The 24121-nt window shown below is 36.6% G+C and overlaps 1 protein-coding gene across 2 annotated transcripts in view; it reads left to right on the top strand.

Moving 5' to 3' along the window:
- Nucleotides 1-24121, top strand: part of rabgap1l (RAB GTPase activating protein 1-like) — a 219621-nt gene that overhangs the window by 3530 nt on the left and 191970 nt on the right. For both annotated transcript variants that reach the window (XM_066692340.1, XM_066692341.1), the window contains exons 2-7: nt 18642-18800; nt 19409-19580; nt 21895-22102; nt 22776-22950; nt 23184-23341; nt 23493-23603. In XM_066692340.1, coding sequence (XP_066548437.1) covers nt 18663-18800; nt 19409-19580; nt 21895-22102; nt 22776-22950; nt 23184-23341; nt 23493-23603 — 962 coding nt within the window. In that variant the 5' untranslated portion in view covers nt 18642-18662. The remainder of the gene's footprint in view (nt 1-18641; nt 18801-19408; nt 19581-21894; nt 22103-22775; nt 22951-23183; nt 23342-23492; nt 23604-24121) is intronic.

Below are 24121 nucleotides of genomic sequence, written 5' to 3'. Positions count from 1 at the left end.
TAGATAATTGCATTAATGAGAAATTGAACAGGTGTTCCTAATAATCCTTTAGGTGAGTGTATATATGAGGCATAATTGTTTTAATTTAATTATGCTTGATTTGATAATAATAATACATTGCCAAAGAATATCTACTAATAATAATAGTAGGCTAATACTTACAAACAGTAACTTATTTTTATAAAGTAATTAAAATAGTTTTGATTGGACTGGCTATAAATTAAGAAAAGAAAATAACTCCCTCATGTTAATATGCAAAACTTAAGGTTTATTGCAGAGAAAACAAAGAGCTAGCCTAAAGTGTAATCAAAAGACCTTTGTCAGCCTCCATTCACTGTCCATGACAAATATGGGGTCACCAGGAAATTATCTTAAGCAGGGAAAACTATACACCAGTGACTTTTGGAACACAGAACAGGAGTGTTTATGGTGTGTTACCATGACTGCAACTATAATTATGTATTTGGATGCCCATGGAAGTATGTTATTGGGGGTGGGTTACAAAAAAAAGTAAATGGTTGACTTAAAGGAGTACAAAGCACAATGAACAGAGCTATTAAAAGCTAGTAGATATACAAAACTACAGAGGCAGAAGAGCAAGTACTCAAAGCGGGATGGGTCAAAAAGTATTTTTGATAACCAACGCTTAAACTGCTGTTCAGTTCCATTCATATCTCTGACTTTCAAGCTGCAATAGAGAAGAAAAGTCTTTGGGTTTTGATATCCTGAGGAAACAAATAAGATATAGCCAATTTTTTTTTAGCAACAAAGACAAAGGGAAAGGAAAGCCTACCAGCACAATTTGTATTGTAACAGCCGGGGCACTGAAGTTGAACTCTTTATTTAGACATTCTGAGTGTCACTGGAAACAAAAGTAGAGATCAGTGGGTCAGAAGAGCTAAACAACAGCTTGCTGGGATAGGTTTGGCTACTGAACATATTTCCTATATTGTCTATAGTCGCTTGTTGTTATTTTTCTGTTCTTTAAAGAGCATCAACAGTAATTTCCCGTACACTGCCTCTTGATGTGCTACTTACTGTAGTGTCTCAGCAAGTATAATCCACTTTTAAAAAGCAGATGCTGAAATTAAATACACACCAATATGTATTGATGCATTTCTACACAATGGTTTATATGCAGTTCCTGAATTATTGAATTACTGTACTTGAAATGGCTGTTATTCGTTGAATCAGATCTCTTTTAGGACAGTCCTGCTAATTGAAGGGTTATGAGCTTTTTCTTCTTTTGTATGATGGCATTACAGTTGTGAGAATGCAAAAATAAAGACATCAACATGAATTTTATCAAAGTGAGCCATATTATTTGCTGTTTTCTTTCAGTAGCAGTCCTGATATGCTAAACTCACAAAAAATTATGAAAAATGTTAAGCTTGCTGTTTGGAATTGCACTTTATGATAAAACATTTTTGGAAATTAATCACATTTGGTTTAATACATTTCAGTGTTGTTTCTGCCTGGAAATCTATTTTTTTTCTGTTAAATGAGCTACACAATCCTTAACACCAGTCTTACATAATCGATACAGTAATGAAATGACATGCAGACTGCATTTAAACAGGCTACTGCAGATCAAAATGAAAAGAGACAAGGATTTCTACTTTATATCTTAAGCTCTGTAAAAAGCAATGTCTTTAAGATAAACCTATAAGCCTTTTGGTGCAGGTACTATAAATTACAATTAGATATTTTTAGTTGGACTAATATGTCCTGTTGCCCATACAGTGGCAGGCTTGTGGATTCTGCTGCAATATTGAATTAGGAAGTTAGTTTCTTAAAGGCCTCTTACAGACTTGCCAACACTGGGATGTGTATCAGTGTATATTAATACTCTTGAGCTCCTAGTTGCTGCAGTTTGTTAGCGTTATTTCTTCTGAATTGGAGAAAGAAGGTAATTCCAAGTAAACCACTAAAAGAGCAGACTTTGGTAGATAATTACTTGTGTTTGGTCTGTGTGGACCAGTGATCTGCCTGTGACACTTGTTCATTAGACAATTAGATTAATTATTATTATTAATTAATTATTATTGTTATTATTAGTAGTAGTGGTAGTAGTATTATAATATATTTCCTCACTGAACTACTTATTCTGCAATAAAAGTATCTATTTAAATCCGATTCAGAACACTTGCACACAAAACAGAAAAGTTAAAATATTTCACAATTAAGAGGCTTTACCTTTAGGTAAAAATTTTGCTTTGCTGTAATGCGTTAAAGACTTGTAATGCTGTTATAATAACTAGCCTATTGCATTGTTGACCTTTCAATAATTTAAATAATCCACCTCTTCATGATGCATTCACTGTGAAATTTGGCATTTTGTAATTTCTGCAAAACCTCTACATAATACTATCCAATTATCGATTGTCATCATTCAATAATCATTGCATCCAAAGTAAAGATATAAAAAAACTCCTAATTGGCTGATTCTATAAAGGTGTCAGAGTGCAGGCTGGACTTTGTAGTGCAGAAATCTGGGCCATGTGATTAATTGATTTTGACTGGATTCTGCATGTGGCAGAGATTGTCAGAGTTAGGAGAGTTTGCGGGTTAACCAAGGTTTCCTCTTGTTTTGTGCACAGCAGCATATGAGCTCAGGCAGTTATCGGAGGAAGCTGTCACACATCCACCCACTGCTATTCAAAGTTAGTTCAAGCAAAAGCAAGACGTGCCAGTTGAGTAAAAATTATCAGTAGCACAGAAACCATTACACTTAGTGCAGTTTTAAAAGTACAGATATGGAGAAGTATAGGGAGCATCAAGTTGGGAATCAGGTGAGTGCCAGTTTAAAAGTGTTTAAAAATGGCATCGTTTACAACATTGATTTACAATTGGTGATTTAAACACTGGCAGGCCGTGTAAAATAATTGTAAAATAATATTCGTCAGACATCCCATTTGTAAAGCATTAGTGCCTACAGCTCCTCTCTGCTCTGAAGGCATTTGTAATTCGGCAATTGTTAGCATCAGTGTTGTATCAGATACACAGGTGCCTTACAGCGTTTAGCTTTTAAGCGATATCCTTGATCAGATAACAGGTGGCAAATACAATGGCCATTTCAATTCAGGCACACTGCATTTAAAATGCATTTGAGAGAATTTAAGCATGTTAAATAAATAATTAGGCTATACAGTCATTTTTTCATTGGCAATGAAGGCTTGAATTAATTACATTAGGGAAAATAGACAAGTGATATGAACAATGAATGGAGTGCACACAATAGATACATTAATTACCATAGAAATGTCTTATTACCTGGGACTAGAATAATTATTGTGAATGCTATTTTTAATGCACATTTGTGGTATAAAAGGTGATGGAAGTTACATTCAAAAGTAATTTAAGAAGGCCACCTTGCCCTACATTCATAGTATCCATTGTATTTATTTCAAAGCACTAATCTAACTAATCCAACAAGTTTTGGTTTAAATGTTTAATAGATCCCAGAAGTCAGATATCAAAGACAAGGAAATGTATTTTTTCCAATAAAAATGATACGGAAGAAGAGAAAAAGAAGCAGGACACTGAGTTTCAACTGCCAGGCAATAGTTAAAGAGAGAAATGGACATTGATGTAGCTCTGGGGACTAAAGTTAATACAAAATGTGTTTTTATTTACTCACAAAATTAAAAAAAAAGTGATCAGAGAAGTGAAGTGTCTAAAGTTTTCATTGCACAGGAAGGAAAACACTCCGTTAATATACAATACATTTACACAGGTGTTCACTAAGGAAATACTGAGGGAAAGACCCTGTGCATTATGGAGTAATCTCAGTGTAACAGAGGCTGAACTCTGGAATGCAGGGAAATTAAAACAAAACAATTCACTAGGGCATGATGGCAGTTGAGCGATTAGTGGAGCATTACTTAGAATCTTTCAACAGATAAGACAAGGGTCATCCAAGGACAATTACATTGCAATTGTAATGTAACCAAAAAAATTGAGCTGAGAAGGGGTGCAGCTAATCTGGCACAGGAACATCGGAGTGATCTGATGGTGAGGAGGGTACCAGGGACAGATGAGAGGAAGAAGGTAGTTGGGTGTTGGGCCACAGTGGTGACAGAAATAGGGAGGCCAGCCAGGTGGGAGGTACAGTACTCTAGCTGGCAGAGCAGGAAGAGCTGTGTGAAGTAGTAAGGGTCACATTCTCTGTTGGTGAAGTGGCAGTGGAGAATGCTGAATGTAAAAGAGTCCAGGGTCTACAGTGAGTCCAGGATTCTTGACAGAAGTGGAGGTAGAGAGTGTGGTAGATTCCACTGGAGTACATTCAGGAGGAGATAGTGGATAGACAGGTCAGAGGTGGGGGGAGAAGAGGAAGATCTAAGCATAAGTCAAGAAGACAAGCAGTGTGATGAGACGTCCCAGGGAGCAGGTGTAGGGAGAGAAATGGAGAGGGCCTAAAACAGATCCCTGGGGTACACCGGTCAAGAGAGGGTGAGTATTAGAGGATGAGCCACACCATGTTACCTGGTAGGTGAAGGTAGGAGGAGATCCAGAGCAGTGCCAGAGCTTCTGATGTCATGGGTATGTAGTAGTGCTGTGCGATATGACGATATATATCGTCTGACGATAGAAAAATGTCTATCGTTTCATATTATGCTCTATCGTGTATATCGATGTGTCGCAAATCCCACTCTTTACGGCAGTATTTTTCGTCATTAGGATGCTTTGCGTTCTTCCCGGTTCTTGTGTCGGATGCGGCAAGAAATGTGCATCAGAAACACAAACATACATGGAGGAGAGTGAACTGACACAGAAAAACCACAATAACCAAAAGACACTTTAATGCACAAGCGCACACTGTCCGCCCCGCTCTCGTCGCCGGGCTAAACTCGAGTTGCAAGCACCCCCCACCCCCGCTAATTTAGATGTATATAATTTGTATAAAATTAAAGAATAATAAAGTTTGTTTGTATTTTAATAAATTGGAAAGCAATGCAAACGGATGCAGAAAGTTTCATTAGATGGTGAAGTGGTACAACACTTATTATTATTATTATTATTATCTTGTATTAACGTGCTGTACCGGTAAGCAGAATCGAAACGCGACAGAAGAAATGTCTCTGTCTAGCAGATGTTAATGCGCCATTATAAACCCGGCTGTGTTAAATCTACCTGAATCTGTACCATTTTACATCGCATGTGTTGCGTGATTACTATTACTTGTGTTATTGTTGTTATGTGACAGTAAATCATACTGTGTATATGTATGATATATATATATATATATATATATATATATATATATATATATATATATATATCCCATAACAACATAACACACATAATCACAGAACACTTGTGCTGTAATGTGTTGCATTCTGCATATATTTACCACAACAGCCTGCATGTGGTATTTGTTAGTTTTGCATTTCTACTGATTAACAAAATACTTGTATTTTGAATGTCTTTGGCCTTATTTTGTAGTTTGATTTGATAAAAACAAGAATTATCGAGATATCGTGTATTGCCCAAACTTATAAAAATATCGAGATATAATTTTTAAGTCATATCGCCCAGCCATAGTATGTAGGATTGTAGTTCTGGAGGGAAGGGTTTTTGTTTTACCAATGGGAGTGACAAGGCTTACTTGAATGCAGAGGGGAAGAAGCCATATAATAGAGAGGTATTGATGAGGCAGTAGGGGTGTTGAGCAAGAGCAGCAGCTTTAGAGAAATGGGTACATTTTCCCATCCCATTGGTGGCTATTTTCAACTAGAAAGGGAACATTAAAGAGCTGTATTAACCTGGATTTGTAAGGCACCATAGAATGTAATGCACTGCCAAGGGATTTCCCGTACATTCAGGTTTCATTTATGGGAATATTGCTTTAATTTAAGTCTTTATCATCAATATAATCCTCTTCTCTTGTTTGTGCTTATTTTACATCCTTTTCTTGTTCATAGTATTACATTTAGTTCTGGAAAAACAAATGTTTTGGGAAGTTTCATGTTTCATTTTGTATAACTATATAGTCCTAGATTTTCTTAGTTAACTTAATATGTCAGAAGGTTTACAGGATTGTAAAGTCTGCAGAAGCTGTGGCACCTCAGCTCCAGATAGCAAGCTGTGAGCCTGACCTTAACTCATCCCAGCTCCAGCACTCCCACCTTGCGCCCTGGCTCTGGAGCTCAGTGCAGCACAGCACAGCTCAGAACATTGTATTTTATTCTTTATTATGGCTTTAAATATGATCTCAAAGCATAGGATGATTTCATTATAGAGTCCTATTTAAGAAGTTGCAATTAAATAACACTTAGTAAGTTCACTGTATTGTAGTATATTTAATTCAGGTAAAACTCCCCCAAGCAAATTACCAAGTATGAAATGGTGACTGCGAAATACAGTTTTGTTTTGGCAAAAGTTAGCTACGGTTATTTTACTTGGCTCTAAAACCAGTCCTGCTGCACAAGCGTATTGTATTGGTACAGATTAAAGCAGGTGATATCGGTTAAAGGTTACTTCACATATATATAAAAATCTGAACTTGTAAATAATTAAAAAAAAAGATACAAAATGTTTAATTAAGTAAATTACATGGTGATCGTTGTATTGATGATCTGTAATAGGATTTTCAAATGTTCTAGCAAGAAAACAGGTTAGGCCTACATTTTAATTAAGTAAACTTGGCCTACATTTTGAACTTTAGTATTTCTCCCAACTTGGCTGTTACTGAGATCCAGTGTTGCTGATTAAATTATCCCAAAAATGTTCTTTCAAGGATCTCTATAAAACAAGAAAATCCTCGATCTTAGTTTGTTATATTTCTGGATGTGTTGAAAAGAGTGGCAATGATAAATAAATAAACATTGCAGAGGATGACATGCTTTCATTTTTAAGACATCAGTCCTATTTCTGAAACCATTTGAAAAGGACTTTAAAGTCTTTTCTAAAGGGTTTCTATTTCATGTTGGCTTTTCAGATTTTCCATTGGTAAATAATTTGAAATGTTTAAGGAAGAAGAAAACAATCCTGCTCTATGCTTGAAGATACCAGTATTGGCAATGGCTGTGACAGGCAGTGGAGGTAGTTGGTATTAGTGCAGTTGCTATAGGCGGCAATCACAGCACAACGGGTAAGACTAAAAACTTCTTTGCCACGGTGGAAGGATATCTTTCTCTGCCTTTGTGCCCAGTTTGTGACTGGAATGATGTCATCCTGGGAAAACAGTCTGTGAAAGCACAAATTTGATAGAATCCAGGAAACAAGATGAGAATAACAGATTTGAACTTCAGGATATGTTTCAGGAGCACTCGCTTACCTAGTAAGTTTGAAGTAGAAAGCTGATGCAATCCTTTTTTTAATTTGACTTTTTTTTAGCAAACCGAATTCCTTGTTTTTAGTTCAGTTATGCAACTATCTAATCCACATTCACAAGGGTTTAAGTTGTACAAGAGGAAAGAGTTACGACATGCTTTTTATATTATTTAATTGAAAACTTTTGGATTTCTTCTGTGCAGACTTTTAATCACTATATTGCTCTCTTTTAAACCTGAAGTATTTTCTAACCACCTTGTACATGGTGCTCTGTGTAATTAATTTCTTCACCAGACAGCCTAATCATTGTTTTCTGTAGATCCTTTCAATGGAAATCTTCCACATGGTTTGAAAGTTTCTAATTTTATCTGAATTGTAAAAATAATGTCTCGTAGGAAACGAGGACATGAGAGAGAACAAGTAAAATTACATTAAATTATAGCCTGTGCTAAAAGAAAGATGCACAGATGCACTCAATGCCTGGGTTAAGAGAGTTTATCAGGACAAAGGACAATGCTTCAACCCCTGCTTATTTTGGCTATATTTTAATTATGGTCATATTTACTCTGATGAGTTTAGTAAAAATGTCATGCCATATTTTCAAGTTTAAGTGGATTAATTCAGATGTCTTTAGGACCCACCTTCTCTTGCCTTTGCCTACATTTAAAATCCACTGCTTTCAATTTGAAGAAATCAACTTGCACAGAGCTGCAGTTTGAAAAACTGATGCCTTACCTAGGATGCTGCCTGGTGCTGCAGTGTATTTGTCTAAATACTCATTATGTCCTGGATTCTGTATATTCAGAATGGACCAAACCCATTCATGAATCTGTCTTGTTGAATGATGAGAGAATATTAATCATAAACAAGTTTGACATAAACCGACCAACCAACTAAACAGCAGCTTGGTTAGGGTGGTGAGGTTCATTGGATGTAACTTGAAGTTAAGTGGGTGTACGATTTGTGAAAAAACATGCTGCTACTTGGTATCTCATGACTAAGTCTTCTTATTTATGAATGTGGTTAACATGGGTATGAATTACAACATCCCTTTTTCTGTGGCAGACTTGCTAAGATATGAGAGCTGCCCTGTATGTACATCCTGCCCACTGTGGGCCAACTGAACCTACGAGTCCTGGGCCTAAAGCACACAAAAAACAAAGAGTGAAAGAAGGCCTCAGTTAATAATGTTGTAGGATGAGGCTGTCTTTGTAATGTGAAAATTGACCCATGACCCTTTCCCCCTAATATTCTGCTCATTTAATATTTTATTCTAGCACAATATAAACCAATGGGACTTATATCATCTCTGAGAAAAATATAGCCTAAATTATGCAGTTTTATTTATAAATACATGTTCTCTGTATATGGTCATATAAAGATTATTATTATTATTATTATTATTATTATTATTATTATTATTATTATTATACAGAAGAGAGGTGGGAAGTTTGAGAAATGTATCTACTTCTTCATAGACACAAGCACTTCTAAACTGGAATAAACATTATTATCATCATATTATTATTATTCTGTATAAAATAATTAGAAATGTGTTTTTAACTCCTCAAAATTTGAACATTTTCTCTAAATAGCCCAATGTTAACATGATTATTAATTACAGATTTTCCTCAAAATATGCCTGTGTTCTGAGCAGGAAAGAAAATATTACTTAAAATGTAGGCTACAAGGCCAAAGCTTTTCAAATGATGGCCTTAGCTTCAACTCATTCGTCTGGAGCTATTCAGAAACTTGATTTTGAAAGCTTTCCCAACCTGTCCTGCTTAAATATTCCCATTAGGTCATGACTAATACAATTGATCTTTATCACCTTTTAAGTAATTAAGTAAATGTTGAGAACCAATTACTTTAATTGCATGGATCCTTTGCTGGGTGAGCTTTAGCCACCCACACCTATTGCACCTTTTGTATGACAACATAAAGATAAGTCTTTCCTTACTGTCTTCAGAAATCTTCAGCCCTTTGTTCTAATCGCCCTCCATGCTTTCAGACACTTGTAACATTAGACTATGAAGGTTGTAATCGTCTTTAATTAATCATACATCCCTTTAAACCCTAGCAATAGCTTAGCATCACATTCCCTGTCAAGCAGTGCCATATGTTTAATTTAATTCCTAACATGTAGATATCTAAGGACTTTTTAAAAATGTTATACAGAGTTGTCTTTAGTTTTGTCTGACAAACCAATTTAAAATGTAAAAGTGAATAAGAATATAGTCTTGACTGTAGTCAAATTTAAGATTGCAAACAAACAGTCTTTTCTTATATGTCTGTGGTCATATAATGCACAACTCAACAATGACCTTTTAGGTTGTGCTGGATCCTCATTTAGTGAATAGTATATTGATGGAATGACTCATACAGGTATCGTTTTCTGTTTCTGTTCCATCAAAATGTGAGTCAGTTTGTAACACCGCTTGAGTCTGCATGGGGTAACCCGTAATCCACAAAAGGTGTTTCAATTGGCAGCATTTTATACTTAAATAAATGTAAATTGTATTTGTATTTCTATTTTCAACTTCTGTTTTGGGTTTCCTCATCAGGCCTGGCATTTGTTTACTCTTGGCAGGTGTTTGTAGATTAGATTTCCGTTTACAAAAATAAATGTTATAGTCATATTTACGTGGCTTTGTATTATCTTTATCATGAACAATCCAGTAGCCTATACATTGTTACAGATTAAAAACACAGAACAGATGCACTGTGAATCAATTTGAAATAATTTTGAATTCATATTGTGAGGATCATTGATTACAAGTCTGATTGTGTTTAAGCCAGTGTTTATCATTTGTTTTAAAATATTTGAATATTTTAATTTAATTTGGTAAAGTATTCCATAGATGTGTGTCTTTTATTGAGAAATATGACTCACCAAAAGTTGTTTTGTGCCACTCTGCAGTTGCCCTTTCTACACCTGTTGTTGCGAATCCATCGCTACCAGGTTTTGAAACATTGCACAATATAGCTTGTTCAGACATTTTAAAATTAATTTAATTTAATGAGATAAAATTGTCAAAACTAAGCAGATTATACTTTTTAGAATGATACAGTAATGCCATTTAATTGGTTTCTGATCCATTATCTTCAGTGCCTGTTTGTATAATAATGCCATTGGTTTGATTTTTGACTGGGATCCTTGGCTCCATACAAAAACACAATAGTATCTTATTCGAAAACCATTTTGATTTGTCTTGACAGTTTTGCATAGTTCTTGCTTCAATGTCTTATGAAATGTGTGAATCGGTACTGCTTTAGTAGATTTATTGCTAATAACATATGCTGCAAACATCATTGACAGGATCATTATGAAACCACATTGTTATGAAAACTGGAATTTTTACCCCTTGATTCTGTTTTGAGGATTGCACAATGTTTCTCATTCTGACTGACTTCCACTGCCTAAGTGTGTTGTTTGTGTACATCCATACATTATTCTTTTCTGATGAAATTTACTTTTGAGTTTTATCATCCTAGGTGCTATACTGAGGCTTGGACATATGATAGTCATCTGGTAATGTGCATGTGTGCCTTATAATACACAAATATTTAGCTGTAGTAAACCAGTTAATAGTAAACCAGCTAATGGTTAAATATGAGGAGCATTAAGCTGTGCAGTAGTTAATCAGAAAAGTGCTTTGAACAGTTGTAAATGCTCTTCCCTGTTTTAGCATTTTGTGGAAGTAAATAAGTAGGAACAGAAATTTTATCTGTCATTTAGTTATTTAGAAATATAATTACTCTAGTTTAAAGAACAAACAAACCTATGTGTAACATCTGGGATTACCTCAAAAGTTAAAATTTCAAACTTTCCGAGTTTTGACATCACCAGCTAGAGGATAGATGCTACACTGTTAGTTTTTTTATCTTTCTTTAATGTGGATGTAATTAATATACAAGAATGCTATTTTTGAATGGTTTGGAAGAAAACCTAAAGCATCAAATCCAATCAAAGTAGTCTTCTCTGCCATGTTTAGTCTTAAGCGGTCACAATCTGTTTTCACTACTTTCTTAATTTGACATAGTATGAAACTAAATGTATCATATAATATATTAATACTAGTAGTATACATTTTTTTTGTTTAATTGCACAGTCATTAGTAACAGTAAAACATTGTAAAACAAAGTATGTGGGTGACCTCTTCCTCCCCTCTGTTTGCAATGTCACGGTCAGTTCTCAGACTGTGGTAGAGAGAAAAAAGTGCTCTATGTTGCTATGTAGAAGAGATCAGGGCTTGCAGGTAAGAAACAGTTCATTGAGGGAGGATCATGCCTGCAGAATCTGTTAGAGCCTTCATAGAGCTCAGGGAAAAGCATATCTTTAGCATCAAGGGCAAGTGCACAACCCTTCCTTACCTTACACAGGCATGTGTGGAACCTAGTACTTTTTTCTGGGACATCCAGTTAGGTAGCTAGCTAGCTATTACAACCGACAAACAACAGCTTTGATACACAATCGGGTGGAATTTTTGAGAATAAGTGAATTGCTAAAAACCTGCATTCAGTGATTTTTGAGGTAAAAGACATGTAGGAAGCTAAGCACTTATTGTTTATGTTTTTTTCCTCATATAAAACTTATGAATAAATTATCTGTCTTCAAATCTTAAAAAGCAACGTGGCTCTGTAATGTCACTCATGAGCACATTAGATAATATATTATAAAGTATATCAAGTGTTATTCGCATGTGAATATGTTCCTATTTGATGGTGCCCGTGCCTGTATGCTAAAATAGCTCAGTGCTGCTTTAAGTAGAAGTAGTAATGGTAACAGTAGCAATGTCATTTTCACAAGGGTAATTTCACAATAACCCGATCTAGCCAAAACCATTGGCCACCCCACAAGATATCATTGTCCCATCCTGGCCTCCCCACTGGACACACCCCTGCATGAGAGCCACTTTTGGATTGAACGTTTTTCATGCTTTACAAGTTCATCTTACCTTAGCAGTTTTACTAAGCATTCAGCAACATGTTTTGCGCTGTAGTGTGACAAACACTGAAATAGGGATGCGTCTAGTGACACTTTGTACATTTTGCAATAAGGGAAATTGTGACTAATGTAATGAAACACAGATGAAATACATTTTAATTCATGAATACAAATATTTATGTAAACTACTATATCAACTGAATGTGGGGAACTCTAAATGCAGACAATTATTTGTTAACTATAATTCTACTTAACTCAAGTATTTATTGTGATATGAATAATTATAATTATGAGTATTGTAATAAGAATAATCTTTAGTTTGTGTAATTATTTTATATTACATGTTACAAAGGAGTTTTGTAATGGGGCAGTTAAAACTATTAAATACAGCAGTGTGTTCGTGCTATTGCTTTTGAATGAACATTAATGGGAAATTAGAAAAAACTGAAGACATTTCAGTTTTGTATATACAAATGTATATACCCTACCCCCCTTTCCAAACAGATGTGATCACAACTATTTAAATATCCAAGGTATTACTGTGGGTTAACAGCTTCGCTCAGCTATAAAGATATGAAGCTACACATGTGGGTAATGTGTTCAAATAAGATGAATGGGGATCTTTATATTTATTTTTGGTATGGATTTCCTTCTCAGTGTGTGTATGTGCGTGTTTTTTGATACTTTATCTTAAATAGTTGAATATGATTGATTGTTTGTACCGCAAACCTGTAGATTAAATATTATGTTTTCTTAAAAGGAATTTGAATTGGATTCTTCCAAAGAGCTCAGTTTGAAACTACATGAAGAAAGCAAATGAGTATCTAATTCAAATAATTGCTTAAATGAACACACATGGAATAGGGATGTGATTAGTGACACTTTGTACATTTTGCAATAAAGGAAATTGAGACAAATGTCATGAAACAGAGATTAAATACATTTTAATTAATAAGTACAAATATTTATATAAACTACTACATCGACAGAAATATGAAAACAATGAATACATTTTAAAAGATAACTAGGAAATTGAGACAAATGTCATGAAACAGAGATGAAATACATTTAAATTAATACTACTACATCTACTACAGAAAAAATTGAAGACATTTTAAAAGATAAATAAAGATTTGTATTGAATCAGATTGTAATAAATAGTTGGTTGCTGTCGTCCTGCTGAAGCTTTCTTGTGTGCTGGTGGGCATGTGGAGCTGCTCACAGGCAGGGCCTCCCTCTGCCTCTTCATGACGCGCCTGCCCAGCTCCTTGGCCTGCCCTCCGGAGTTCACCAGCATGGGGTCCACAAGGGACTGGTAGACCCGTTGGTACCCCTCCACACTGAGCCCGTGGATGAGCAGCGGCTCCCACTGACTCTTCATGACACGCCGGCCCAGCCCTTGGCCTGCCCTCCGGAGATCACTAGCATGGGGTCCACAAGGGAGTGGTTGACCAGTTCGTACTCCTCCACACTCAGCGGCTCCTCCCTTGTGCTGCGGGGGTGACTGCAACCCGCTTCCCCAGGGACGTGGACGAGGACACACGGTACTCCTCAGAGGATGGGGAGGCAGCAGAGGGATGAGGCTTTACCCTCCTCAGGATCATTCTGATGGAGGTGGGCTTGTTGGGGTCAGCAGGACATAAGATCGATTCCCAGAGGACCATTTTGCCAGAAATTTTAATTATTCAATAGACAAGAAAGCTTATGCTGCTATCAAAGTCTCTCTTTCCACAATACATGTTTATTGTTGTATTTTGCTGGTTGCCTACCAACCGATCCATACAAGAATCCAGAACCCATTCTAGAATTTTCATATTGTGACATCATGGTCTAGAATGTTGAGCTGGTAAGTAACCAACAACACAGAAATCATAAACTAAACACATTTCTTATAGAAAATTACATAATTTTAATAGATGTTTTATAAAATATCCCTTAATTTAACTACATTTCAGGAGTGTTTTTTGGCATCCTCATTTCAGCTATTCTATGAATTAAATACTATTTTTTTATTATTATTATTATTATTATTAGTAGTAGTAGTGGTAGTGGTAGTAGTGGTAGTAGTAGTATTTATTTATTTATTTATTTATTTATTTCTTAGCAGATTTTCCAGAATATTTACAGGTTTGAAGTACCAACAATCAATTTTATTCAGCTCTTTAAGACAAAGTATCAATTGTAATCTAACTTCAATACCTTCAAATACAAACCATCTTTGACCCTATTCACACTTGAGGTTTTAGCCCGCTCAGGGCCACCTTATCTTACATTTGAACGCTCAGGAAATTAAAAAGCGTGTGAAAATTAGATCAGATTCTGATGCATCATAAATTCCTTAATGCTGTTCTATCTGTATATGTGAACGCAACAGGCCTTGGGCTGACCTTTATTGCGTCAGTGCGTGACGTAACTCAAACTGCTCCCCTAGAGAATCGAGGCCACCCTAGTAAGTGTGAATGGGGTCTTAGTCATTACACTAATTCCTTAGTCCTTAAATCAGGTTGAAGTTATTCTATACTTGCAACATCTTCAGAATACCTTCTGAAATGTACCGCAACTTGAGTATAAGAAAACAGGAAATCTTTTTTTTTTTTTTTTAATAAGGTAAAAACTTAATCAATGGGCATTAGTTGATTAATCAGTAGATTAATCGGGCACTTATTAAAATAAGTGTAATGGTCTTTAAATGGTTGTGCTACACAGTAATACTTTAATGAATACTAGGCATTGATATAACAGGAATATATGATATATTTTTGTATGCCAATGTGTGTGATCTGTCACATAAGAAGAAAAATGTGGTGACAGATACCCCGTTCCAGCTGGCAAAAGCAGGACCTGAAAGGGAATGTGTACATACTTGTTGGGGGGTGGTGAATTTTAAGTGAGCGTGACATAGGGTCTCAATGAGAGCTAAGAAGATTCTCCTTCCCCTCTCGCTACAAACGGGTGTTTTGCTCGCAAATGTTGCTGTAAACTACTTACACTGCCCTTGTAAGAAAGGCATTGCTTGCAAATTAAACCGAAAAGCTTTCCTTTGTCTTCAGTGTTTGATTCCTAGTTTTAATCCAAAGCTCGACTGCAGCTTTCCCTTTAATGTCTTGTAACCCTCCAGTTTGTCTGCAATTGTACTGTAGCTCTCGTGATATAATTTAACCATATAATCGCCAATCAGTATAATGGAAAAAATATATATTCTGCTTGATTAAATAGAGAAAATATTGATCATCGATCAATTCATACGTTGATTAATAGGTCTGATTAATCGAGTAGCCAAATTGAGGCATCCCTAGTAAAAACATCTTTTACAAATCGAGAAACTCTTTAAACTGGAAGTTCAACATTTTCTCTCCTTTTACTTGAATATTAAACAACCAAAACACTTTCTTCATACAACTGTTAATAGTAAATAGTCGAAAGCAATTATTGAGAGTATGTTACAAAAACGTTCAGAGAAAATTTGAATTGTTTTTATACTGTACAAACACACGCATACACAAACACAAAATAAGATTAATAAAGATCCCCATTAATCTTATTTGAAAACATTACCCACATCAGTAGCTTCATATCTTTGTATCTGTTCACATTTGTTACCCAACTACAATTCCTTGGATATTTATACATTTCTGTTCATTTGTTTGTAAAGGATTATTTAAACAATTTTGTAAATGTGTGATTTCTGATGATTAAGTAGGATTTCTCCATCAGTCAATGCATAAGAATACATGAAGGTTCGCATGGATTATATTGTGAAAACAGCTCTTCGGTTGCTGTTCTCTCAGGCTAATAATAAGCTTACTGGCATTATTATCAAAAGAGGCTTATCTTTGTTTAAAACTCTTGTGGACTGTTGGCAGGATTTCCCCTGAGATTTCCAAGATAGGATATACCCTGTTGGGAATGATATCAGGTCACAGCCATATTCATACTGTAGCACTAATTTCCCCACATGAACCTTGGTGTCTGCAAAGTTACAGAAAATTACATGTATTGCATGTCAACATAAAACACGTACGAGTTAAACAACAAGAGTATGGTAGTGTAACATCATAGTTTAAGGACTGTATATAAAAAATATTAATATATGTGAAAGTTACACAAAATGTACCAAGCATGAATTTCCAAACTATCTTTGCAGTGAGACTAATTTTATAGTCTTAAAACGTGACATATGTTCATTTTTATTGTCACAATGCACAATAAAGAAGCAATGTTATTTGACTCTCTTTTGTATTTTAGAGTTTTCATCACAGAACCACTGCATTAGCGCAGTCATTTGCTTTATGTTAATTCTTCTCTGAATAATTCCTCAGAATGTGATTTGGGTCCTTCTTTGTGGAAACTGTGGTCAAGCTGCCCACCCCATACTAAATTAATTTTCCCACAGTTTGCCCACAAAGAAAATTTGCCTCTTGGAGCAAGTATTTGAAAACGGATGTGTAAAGTGTGAGTGTATGAGATAAAAGTCTGCATTTTCTGCAGCTGTTAGACTAAGGAAGTCAAGTCCGACAGATTTGAAACAATACAAAATGGTGTCTGCTATTCATGAGAAGAAATACAAAACACGGAACACCGATCACACAGGTATGATGGGATGCTGACCCCAGGTGTTTCCTAGTCAGTCATGAGTCTGTACTGATAGCATTTACTCTGTAAAATCCTTCAGCTCCAGTTATGGCATTAGTGTTAAAGAGAACACTGCATAAGTGTTCCTCATAATATGCCATGTGGGTCATAAGTGGCTGTTGGCGACCCAAGGAATGCATTTATTTATTGATACTACTTTTCTTTATTTATTCTACAATTTTCACTATGAGAACAATACAGCTCAAGTTCTCGTGTTCATAATGTTCCACTGAATAAAGGTAATTAAGGGTTATTGGTTGCCTGGCCCAAGCGTTACTGATGTGGCCCTTCACAATATTTTAGCTAGGGACACAGAACTAGTTGGAGAAGGTGTCATATATTGCACAAGCTTTTTCATGAATTAGGCTAGTCTTGTAGTTATGTTGCACTTTATAAAAACAAACAAGCAAACATTATTATATGTTAATATTAAGCAATATATAGATATAAATGTATCCTGAATATATTATATACAGAAACGTAGCTAGTTCTATTCAGTATTCTCTCTTAATGTAAAATGCTTTAATAAAATAATAAGATTAGGCTACTAGATTGAGTGTTTGTTATAATTGTTACATCTTGCTTTCCCCCTGGGTATTGCGTTGATGTTGCCGTGTTTTATTATAAAAATCCTTCTTATTAAAGAATTATCCAGAGGAATCCAGCATTTGACATTGTAATTTAGCTGGGGAAAAAAGATAAAAAGAAAGATAAATAAATAGCTGATTATGTCTTGGTAATCTTTTTTCCTTTTTTGCAAGTTAACTAATTCAATTTGAGTGATGCAAGCACATGATTTTAATCAATTATATTAGAGCACACTGCAAGACCTTCTGTTGTGGGGTCTGCAGACAAGGCTGTTTATAAACCCACTTTAAAGTATCTGTGGTGAATTACTTGGTTAAGTTTTTCATACTTTTCTGATATTGCTATTTTAAATTATAAACAAAATGTTCTCTTGATAAATTACTCTCATGATTGAATTGGGTTGTCAGGGCAAGCTTTTTCTGATACACAGTCGTCTTTGTGGTATGACCACAATATATTTGATAAGGAGATTGAGGTGGAGCATTCATATGATGAAATCATGTACAAAATGGCCTGCATTAATGAATGCCTTGATTACTTCTCAGTATTTTATAAAAAATAAAAAAATAAAAATGTAGAAAATAGCTTAAGGAGATAATCACTAGAGTTATCCGGCCTTTTTACATTTTTGTTTTTTATTTTCAGATTTGTTTAAATGGCAAGGTGAACCAGTGGTGTACTAGTATGTTTGGCGTTCTTTATTGATAATGGAAAGACCTAGCTTAGGACAGAGATGAGAGAAAGAAAAGCAACAAAATTCTGGACACCCATGATGAGTCCAGTCAAGCAAAATACTGATGAAGTATGTTTATGATTACATGTGGAAATATTAGAACAGAAAGGAAACGGCAATCATTGTTAAGAACCAAAATAGCTCAGAAAAATAGATAAACTAGAAGTAGATCACTGAAGGCAGTCCTCAGGGGATTTTTCGGTATCTGTCAGTTAAAAAACGTCTTTGGATCAGGATTTTTAAAGCAGCGTAAGTAAATGAATAGTTAATTCATACATAGATTGCAGATGGATCCAAAGTCAGAAGATAAAAATCCCATGGACTTAATATTATTTCACAGTATATATCTAGCTTGATCCTTGGTATATGCAATATACTATACACACTACATAAAGGCAGAGTCTGGCTGATTGACTGACCATTCTGAAAATGCTAACGTGTGTGTTGGTTATCTGCCTGACCCAGGGTATCGCGGCAGTGGTGGACATGGAGGACAGCTCCTCGTTGGGCAAAGTCAGCGGCTCGACAGAATCGGTGTGCACGGTGAACAGCGAGGAGTTCGTGCTTGTGTCCCAGCAGGCCGAGGATTCCCCCTCCAGCAGAGAGAAGAAGCCGCGGCTCAAGGTACTGAACGGAGCCCATGACCTGCTTAACGAATCGAAATTAAGTGGGTGATTTAGGGTGACCAGTGTAGCCTTGGAAAATTTTCATTCTCGGCATTGGAGCATGTGCCTTTTCGGAAAGTTATTATTATAATTTTTTTTAATTTTCAAACTTGAATGTACACAACATATGAAATACATTTAAAGCTCCACCCACCCTCAATTCCACCTCTTTCCTCTCCCACCACCTGTTGTCTTGTTTTATCCATAGTGTTATAACGTTATTGGCCTAATTTTAAATGAAAAGAAAAGAGATATTGTAAAATATAATGGCGCAATGCAAACCGTATTGTGTAATTATCTCACAAGTGACATATTAAAGACTACTGTTTGCCATGTTTCTAGTGTTTGTAGTCTAGCTTTCTGCATTGTAGCCTTAGAGAACTCCAATTTGTTCATTGAATCGGCTGGCAGAACCAGTTTAATGTTCTCGAATTAGGATATGAGGATGATGAAGTAATTCTGCCATGTATGTGCCTCGGAATAAAAATAACTTGAATATGACACGAGAGATAATTAATTTCAGTCAAGCACATTGAACAAGTTGTGTATTTATCCTCTCTGGCTCAGATGTCTTCCAATGGCAGTGAGCAGCTGGAGAAAGCGATGGAGGAGATTCTGGAGGAGCAAGGGGAGAAATATGAACCTAAACGAGAGAGTCCACAGCCCCCCGTGGAGAGCCCTGTAGCTTTGGATAATGAGAGAGCCCCTGTAAGCCTAGAGTTGGAGACTTCTCCTACAGGTGGGTAAAGGCACCATAGTCTCTAATCTTGCAGCAATGAAGATATACAACTCATGCATTTAATAACGGACAATAACTTATGCTCCTTCTTTGACTGTTTTGTGCTGCTTAGTAAAAAGGGAAACACTCCTGGGTAGAATGCTTCTAAATGCTGTCTGTGTCTTAATATTCTTCATCAGCAGTCTCTGCCTGTTATCTCACACTACCAAATCTAAATGTCATCTGCCCTCACATACTGTACTGAAGTAGAAATCCATGATTCAAGAGAACACATTACAGAAGCCTACATTAAGTAATATAGAGGATGTGTGTCACCTTCACTTGTCTTCATTGTTGCTCTTCTATGAAAGTTCAGTGCATTCCACCCCAAACATTAACAAGAAGACTCAGTGACTCAGGCAGCACCTTTCCAAAGTATTGCAATGACTGGCTTCATGGCTTCTTCCGGCCCATGTCAGTCACTAGATGAACATGTGTGGCCCATCCTCGACCAATTACTGTGATGCAGATCTAATCCTACCTTTCAGAGCTTTGTAAAAACATTCCACACATGCGATCGTCTGCCATCCTCCATGCTATGACTGTGTCTTTCTTCAACACAGTGCACAGCTGTAGCCTATAACTAGCTACAATTATATGGTATTTAACACATAATGGAAACATTGATGGAAATATGCTGTGCATGAATATATATATAGACGTGCTCAAATTTGTTGGTACCCCTCCACAAAAAACGAAGAATGCACAATTTCCTCTGAAATAACTTGAAACTCACCATTGTTTATTTAATTGTAATATTTAATAGATATCAGACTTTGCTTTTGATTTTGTCTTTCAACATAATATTGAAATTAATAAAACAAATGAAAATGGCATGGACAAAAATGTTGGGACCCTCAACCTAATATTTTGTTGCACAACCTTTAGAGGCAATCACTGGAATCAAACATTTTTTGTAGCTCTCAATGAGACTTCTGCACCTGTTAACGGGTAGTTTGGCCCACTCTTCCTGAGCAAACCGCTCTGGCTATCTCAGGTTTGATGGGTGCCTTCTCCAGACTGCAAGTTTCAGCTCTTTCCATAAATGTTTCATAGGATTCAGATCAGGACTCGTAGAAGGCCACTTCAGAACAGCCCAATTTTTTTTTTTTCTTACTTATGTGCTTTCAGTGGTGTGTTTTGGGACATTATCCTGTTGAAGGACCCATGACCTGCAACTGAGAAAGAGCTTTCTGACACTGGGCAGTACGTTTCACTCCAGAATGCCTTGATAGTCTTGAGATTTAATTGTGCCCTGCACAGATTCAAGGCACCCTGTGCCAGGCGCAGCAAAGCAGCACCACAACATAACCGAGCCTCCTCCATGTTTCACTGTAGGTATGGTGTTCTTTTCTTTGAAAGCTTCATTTTTCACTGTAGGTATGGTGTTCTTTTCTTTGAAAGCTTCATTTTTGTCTGCAAACAGAGCTGATGTGACTTGCTAAAAAGCTCCAGTTTTGACTCATCTGTTCAAAGGACATTCTCCCAGAAGGATTGTGGCTTGTCAATATGCATCTTAGCAAATTCCAGTATGGCTTTTTTATGTTTTTCTTTCAAAATAGGAGTCCTCCTGGGTCTTCTTCCATTGAGGCCACTTTCGCTCAAAAAGTGACAGATGGTGTGATCAGAAACTGACATACCTTCATCTTGGAGTTCAGCTTGTATCTCTTTGGCAGTTATTGATTCTTTTTCTGCCATTCGCACTATCCTTCTGTTCAATCTGGGGTCGATGTTCCTCTTGCGGCCGCGCCCAGGGAGGTTGGCTACAGTTCCATGGACCTTGAACTTCTTAATAATATTTGCAACTGTTGTCACAGGAACATCAAGTTGCTTGGAGATGGTCTTGTAGCTTTACCTTTACCATGCTTGTCTATTATTTTCTTTATGATCTCTTCTGATAGTCACAGTGACTACTTTCCTCCATTTAAATAGGCTGAATGATTGATTACAAGATTGGGGACATGTATGATACTATTTAAAGAAACTAATTAGTTTGGAATATCACTATAATCCAGTTATTTATTATCTTTTCTAAGGGGTACCAACAAATGTGTCCAGGCCATTTTACATCTTTGTAGAATGAGCAATAATTAAGCTCTTTTCACAGCTTCTTTGCTTTATTCTATGACATACCAAAGGCATGCAAGTATACATGATACAATAGCTTTTAATTTAATCACTTTTCAGGAGGAATTAAGCATTTTTTCAATGAGCTGTAAGGGTACCAACAAATTTGAGCACGTCTGTAGGTAAATGTTGTGTATTTGCATCACAGAAGTCCTTGCCTGTGAGCCTGGTTCCCCTGCAGTTGTGGAGGAGGACAGCGTGTTGTTCAATAAGCTCTCGTACCTTGGCTGTATGATGGTCCGGGCACCACGCAATGAAGCTGAAGCTCAGAAGGCAATGGCCACCTTGAGGGCCGACTGTGCCATTCCTATTCCTGTGACTCTGTATGTGCCAAATGTGCCTGAGGGGTCTGTCAGGTATGTCTGCACTGTCTACTGTGCCTAATGAGACTGCTGTTTGAGTCTCAGGCAGCAGTTTAATTCTGGATGTTTTCTTCAAGCAACCGTTTCCTAGAAACGATAATAATGCCACAGTGCTTGCTCTTTGGGCAATCATATTGTTCCACTTAAAGGAATTTATTTTGTGGTAGTTTTTGTGTTGTTGTTGTTGTTGGAGGGGGTGGGGAATTAAGCATTTTAGCCCTGTATTCTGCATTTGATTCTCATGTAATATTAAAGGATATTATTAAAGGCTTCACTTTTTCGATAGACTATTTTTTAACAGTACAGAATAATTCCCATCTTCTGTTACGAATCACTATTAGTAGGGCAAAACAAAACAAAAACTCCATATTCTGTGGAAGACATGGTACACTAAAAGTGTGGTGGTGCCAATTAAAACCACAATGAATCTTTAAAATGTTTCAAATGCCTGCTCTGATGTGAACATCTTCATTGACCCAGATAAAACTGCAGCATGTGAAAAGCCTCAGCTAAAACTAATCGACTGAAGATGGAAAGAGTAATATGATCGGTGCAGTTACAGTGCTTTGATTGAGTAGGTTTGTTCAGATGTTCTTTAGTGTCTTTTTTTGAAATGCATTCTTACACCTGTGGAATCCCCTTTTGTTTTGTTTTTCCCCTCCCTCAGAATAATAGACCAAGCCTCAGGCACAGAGATAGCCTCCTTTCCCATCTACAAAGTGCTGTTCTGTGCAAGGGGCTGTGATGGGACTCCGGAAGGGGACTGCTTTGCCTTCACAGAGAGCTATCGGAGCTGTGAAGACTTTCAGATCCACGTCTTCTCCTGTGAGATCAAGGAAGCTGTAAGTGTCACTGAGGAGTGAGAGAGGAACACTGCCACCTGGTTCTTCATCTGTGGTTAACACCGATTGTCTAGGGATTCGGCCCTAGACAATACTATAAACATAAAATGGATTTTGAGTCCACATAAAGCAGTATGACCTTTACAAGAGACCTCAATGAGTCGAAGTTGCTAACACAATATTATACGAACATGTTTTGTCCTGCTGAGTTTTGCTCATCTCTGTTGATCAAGGTCAGTCGCATCCTGTACAGTTTCTCCACTGCGTTCCGCCGGTCCTCCAAGCCAGCGCCTGACGTGAAAGACGGCTCCCTTCCGACCCCAGAAAGTGACGTGTTCACCTTCACTGCTTCACTGGAGGTCAAAGAGGATGATGGGAAAGGAAACTTCAGGTCAGGCAATGGCCTTATTCATAGAGCATATTGCCATTCCCTATTTTTAACAGGGATGGTTAGACAGATGGTTAGATAGACACTTTTACCTGAAAATCCCTTTCACCGTGTGTGTGTTTCAAGCAACGCCTTTATTTCTGTTGTCTCACAGTCCAGTCCCAAAGGACAGGGACAAATTCTACTTCAAGCTGAGACAGGGGGTTGAAAAGAAAGTGATGGTTACCATCCAGCAGATTACCAACAAAGAGCTCGGAATCGAGAGGTAAGATTTTCTGTGATTGCAGTGGCGTTTTTACCTGACCACGCATGTCCTCTTACCTCTCCCACACTCTCTCCTTTTACATTTGAGAACAGCAGGTTTTCAGTATCCCTGGAGTCACATTGCCCTCCATGGACGAATAATCCATGCTTGAGAATTTAAAAAAAAGCAAAGAAGGATTTTGATATATACAAGTCAGATGAACTGCTAATAGATGCACGAAGACAGAAATAATCTATATAGAAATGATTATGTTTGGAGAGTAAAGGGCAGGTATGTAGGCTAGATTCTAGTTAAATATGCTTCAGGTCTTCTATGCTTTAGTAAATATGCTTCAGTTCTGGTTTTGGGTAGCCATACAAAAAAAATAAAAAAATCTTAAGTAACAGTACAATAGTCACTCATTACATTTGAGGTGTGCAGGGATGTGGAAAATTGAAAACTGGTCACAATTGTCAATTAAAGGTGCACTCAAAAATACAAATACGAATACCACAGTAATTTACACATGTATAAAAGGG

The sequence above is a fragment of the Amia ocellicauda genome, chromosome 19 (assembly GCF_036373705.1).
Source record: "Amia ocellicauda isolate fAmiCal2 chromosome 19, fAmiCal2.hap1, whole genome shotgun sequence".
In the NCBI taxonomy this organism is placed as follows: domain Eukaryota; kingdom Metazoa; phylum Chordata; class Actinopteri; order Amiiformes; family Amiidae; genus Amia; species Amia ocellicauda.
Note: the sequence above shows the minus strand (reverse complement) of the source record. Positions and strands in the feature narration are given on the sequence as shown.